Here is a 4,077-nt window from a genome sequence, read left to right on the forward strand (position 1 = left end):
TGTAGAAAGTTTGAGCCGATTCCGACTTCAATTTTTTGAGTTACAGCCATTTTAAGAAATGGGCCAAAATCTGAAAAAATCCCTGTACTATAGCCCATGGTTTTTTCCAAAAAATGGCTCCAAAATCACTCCCAATTTTTATTACATTTTCTGATACATATTGATGTCCTTATGCTGTGTAGAAAGTTTGAGCCGATTCCGACTTCAATTTTTTGAGTTACAGCCATTTTAAGAAATCAGCCAAAATCTGAAAAATCCCTGTACTATAGCCCATGGTTTTTTCCAAAAAATGGCTCCGAAATCACCCCCAATTTTTATTACATTTTCTGATACATATTGATGTCCTTATGCTGTGTAGAAAGTTTGAGCTGATTCCGACTTCAATTTTTTGAGTTACAGCCATTTTAAGAAATGGGCCAAAATCTGAAAAAATCCCTGTATTATAGCCCATGGTTCTTTCCAATAAAGCCACACCTCCCAATATGTACATGTACCGATGATCAAGTTGCAGTAATTACTTTGTAGTATCTATTTCTTTTTTGAGTCTTTTATTTTCTGAAGATAATTTCAATATTTTCTCTTCGAGCTCTGCCTTGCGTCTCTTAAAATTTCTACACACAAAACTAAATAAATAAACAAATAAAATTCAATAATATTTACAATATTGACTGTTTGTCCTTTTTTCTCTTCTCACGGTCAAGTTGAACTAATGCTCGAACTCTCTTACTGTCAATTATAAAACCAATAACTGCCTCATACTGTTTCTGAAAAAGATATTAACAATTATTATACATGTATATACATCAAAATGGCATGTATATAATACATATATATCTACATCATAACTTCAATTACTTTTATTTTTGCTAGAGTTGGACCGTAAGCAGGCAATTCCTCAATGACTTGATCAAACCTTCGCTGCCACTCACCAAACTCCTCCTAAAAGAAAATGCATATGTACATGTACATGTACATGTATACATGCAGTATCACAAAATCATTCTTAAACATATCTTCACTCATCAGACTTACTTGTGCCGGTGCAAATTCATCTTCCACGTAAGATACCTAAAGTAAAAGCTGATTAATGATAGAAAAATGGATCTAAATACCTGCAAACTTCTGTCCGCCATTTTACTAAAACTGTTGTCATAGCAACTGATGGCTCCTCCACGTGATTGCACGTGGGCATTTATGCTAATAGTTAGTTAACTATTGAAAGACATGTATATCATATCAGTTGCTGTTTTGTTCCTCTTATCATTATTGTGCTTGCTACTGTGATAGTTAGGAAGTCAAGATCTGGGTCCATTAACTTCTTTTAGAGTGGAGTGACTCAGTTACAGTTCAAGGTAAGAGGCAGGCCTACTTTTGTACAGAAGTAGAAGACACATCAACTGAAGCAGTCATGAAAGGACTCTTTAGTATTGTAGCTGCTCTTTTGGCTTTTAGCTGTGAGTAATATCCTATTGCTTCATTTATGAGTCATTATTCTTATTCTATAGGTCAAGTTTACTGTGATGGCCCAATTAATAATAACCTTTTCTACAACTTCACTGGATCTGAACAGCAGGATCCTGTTCAAATTATCTACTTTGTAGTTGGTGTCTCTGTTGCTGGTCAAATAGGTGACGTATGTGCAGTTGGAGTATCTAATGAAACTGCTGGTAACTACTGTCAAGCAATATTCAATGATATTTATCCACCAGGTACAGATTATTAAATTCTAAACCTCCCTTTCATCTCTTGACAGGTTTTGTGTCAGTTAACGGTTCTATTGGTTACCCTGATTTTTTTGAGTATTTTTCAGAGAATTATAACTACAGCTACACTAATGTCTCCTGCTCCAATGGCTACTCTTCTTGTACTGGGAGTCAAACGAGCAACTGTACAGCTAGTGGTGGACTGCTTAGTATACAGTGTAGTTATAGTAAGTTCATTTTAAAGTTGCAAATCTAATATGATTATTGTTTTTATGCAATAGTTACCCCTGAATGTTATCCTGGTCAAACTGGTCTAAACAATTATGTCAATGTATCAAATGGCCCTGGCCTCTTCACAGTGACTGGTCCTCCAACCATTTGTGTGGATGGAAGCTTTCTTCCTGTATGCAGTGGTGTCTCATTAAGTCATATTGATGTCTCAAGAATATGCTTGTATAGTTTAGGAATATCAAGTAAGAATAAATTGTATCATTTTTATTTTTTTTTTGGTGTTCAGGTGGGTTTGTAGGGGCACCATCAGGTGTTGTGGTTCCTCCTCTTAACTTAACAAGAGATCTTGGTAGAGTAGTCACTGGGTTTGAATGTACAGGATTAACTAATTGTACAAACACCACAATGTATGGAGACTGCAGTCCTAATGGATATGCTACTCTTACATGTCAGAAAGGTATACATGATCATTCACCACTTGCAAATAGTACTCTCTCATTTCTTTTCAGTGTGTGCTGATTCTGATAATTTTACTCTATTCAGCAATCAAACAACTATGGTTGAACTTAATGGCATTAGCTATTACATTGGGATACCACAGTTCTGTGCTGGGGGAACATATGCCAGGGTATGTAATGATGGCACTAATTATCCTTATGGATCAATCTTCTGCAGAGGGGCTGGATTTGCATGTAAGCTAACATCAATCCCTCCAGTCATTTATTCTGATTTTTATTTATTTTATTTAGTTGGTAATCTCCTTCCTTCAAATTCAAGTCTTGCCCAGACCCTGTACAGTGGGTCTCCCCAAGGGATAATTTATTTCAGTAACTTTACTTGTTCCGGCACTGATGAAAATTGTGATAATAACCCATCATTTTCCAGTAATCCACAGTGTTACACTGGACAGTTGGAAACTATTTTAAGATGCTCTCCTGGAAGTAAATCAATAATATTATTTTTACTATTACAATATTTTTTTCATTTACAGTTCCTTGTAATGGGTCTAAACTGTATCTCCATAATAACATCACAAGAATAGTCAATGGACGTGAGATAGTATCTGGTATACCAATTTACTGTATTGATGGAGCATTCTATGCTTCTCTCCGTAATGATGGATCTCAAACCCCAGCAGTTTTAAATTTATTTTGCCAATCAATGGGATTTGACAACAGTAAGTATATGGAATTACAACATTACAGTATTTGATACTTATCTTCATCATTAGATGGTGTTATTCTTTCTCATGATTCTTCAGTGTATGGCACTGCTCCAGTAGGTACAGCCTATTATTCATCTTTCTCTTGTCCTCTTACTGCTAATACTGTTGATGATTGTGATGCTTTATCATCAACCAACCAACAGTGTTTAGCTGGTACAATGGACCTAGTATTGCAATGCTCCAGAGGTACATGTCTATGCATGTAAATATATATATATAGTTAATTAATTCATATTATTTTATAGCTGCTTCCACTGTTACTCCTTCAGTAACTAGCAGACCAACTCCTTCTGGCTCTGCTTCAGTTCTTGCTAATGGAGTTACTGTTAGTGTATTGGTAGCTCTGATACTGGCTGTACTGCTGCTGGCATAATGTCTTTAAAATGACAGTATAATTGACTAAACTGTAGCTAGCTATATAGATGGTATACTTAATATCCTTTCATTATTGTAGTGTAGTTATTAGTTTTTTGTACAGTAGTTCTTATTTTCTTTTCATGATTATACATTTATGCTGTCATGTTGACTATTCATGAGATGCCATAGATCTACAACACTATAAGCTGCAATCGCCACACCTTTACTGACCCAGATGTTAAACTGGTTCTGGTTGCTGCTCCAGTGACTATCATCACTTGTAAGTCTTCATGTATATGTACACTGATACTCTCTCTTCTTTCATAGCTCTGCATTCTCTCACTCAATAACTGCATGACTTATAGTTGTGCAGTGACTACAGGAATGAGCTGTACCAGTGATTATGTCATTGTCACTTGTGAGGAAGGGAAGGTACTAAAGGCAGTAACTCCCGGCAGTAAACAGTTTGTGTGCGGCACCTTTTGACAGTTTACAACTTTCAACGATAACAGTTTAAAATTTTGTGTTTACTTTGATCTTGTTGCCTCAAGTTGGAATGAA

General features: G+C 35.7%; 2 protein-coding genes across 2 annotated transcripts; one reads left to right on the plus strand and one right to left on the minus strand.

Annotated features, from left to right (window-relative positions):
* Nucleotides 1-489: 489 nt before the first annotated feature.
* On the minus strand, nucleotides 490-1,218 carry LOC100639966 (clathrin heavy chain linker domain-containing protein 1-like). The gene is made up of 5 exons (XM_020006467.1): nucleotides 1,113-1,218; nucleotides 1,033-1,068; nucleotides 856-939; nucleotides 661-764; nucleotides 490-611 (listed from the first exon to the last, which is right to left on the minus strand). The coding sequence occupies exons 1-5, from the start codon at nucleotides 1,131-1,133 to the stop codon at nucleotides 515-517; spliced, it is 342 nt and encodes a 113-aa protein (XP_019862026.1). The 5' UTR covers nucleotides 1,134-1,218; the 3' UTR covers nucleotides 490-514.
* A 41-nt stretch (nucleotides 1,219-1,259) lies between these two features.
* Nucleotides 1,260-3,683, plus strand: LOC100640093 (uncharacterized). The gene is made up of 10 exons (XM_003391304.3): nucleotides 1,260-1,454; nucleotides 1,506-1,709; nucleotides 1,754-1,930; nucleotides 1,985-2,176; nucleotides 2,221-2,391; nucleotides 2,444-2,626; nucleotides 2,684-2,875; nucleotides 2,926-3,111; nucleotides 3,166-3,345; nucleotides 3,405-3,683. Exons 1-10 carry the CDS (start codon nucleotides 1,409-1,411, stop codon nucleotides 3,530-3,532), a joined length of 1,659 nt encoding a protein of 552 aa, XP_003391352.1. The 5' UTR covers nucleotides 1,260-1,408; the 3' UTR covers nucleotides 3,533-3,683.
* Nucleotides 3,684-4,077: the final 394 nt, after the last annotated feature.

This window comes from Amphimedon queenslandica, unplaced genomic scaffold, assembly GCF_000090795.2.
Source record: "Amphimedon queenslandica unplaced genomic scaffold, v1.1 AMPQUscaffold_9842_Cont17942, whole genome shotgun sequence".
Classification (NCBI taxonomy): Eukaryota; Metazoa; Porifera; class Demospongiae; order Haplosclerida; family Niphatidae; genus Amphimedon; species Amphimedon queenslandica.

Bases quoted from the DNA above. Each gene is read 5' to 3' on its own strand.
- LOC100640093 (XM_003391304.3), top strand. From the start codon at position 1,409: ATGAAAGGACTCTTTAGTATTGTAGCTGCTCTTTTGGCTTTTAGCT. The intron at 2,876-2,925 runs GTAAATCAATAA...TTTCATTTACAG, and splicing joins TTTAAGATGCTCTCCTGGAA to TTCCTTGTAATGGGTCTAAA. The intron at 3,346-3,404 runs GTACATGTCTAT...ATTATTTTATAG, and splicing joins AGTATTGCAATGCTCCAGAG to CTGCTTCCACTGTTACTCCT.
- LOC100639966 (XM_020006467.1), bottom strand. From the start codon at position 1,133: ATGGCGGACAGAAGTTTGCAG. The intron at 940-1,032 runs GTAAGTCTGATG...ATTTTCTTTTAG, and splicing joins ATGAATTTGCACCGGCACAA to GAGGAGTTTGGTGAGTGGCA. The intron at 612-660 runs GTAAATATTATT...TTTTGTGTGTAG, and splicing joins AAGGACAAACAGTCAATATT to AAATTTTAAGAGACGCAAGG.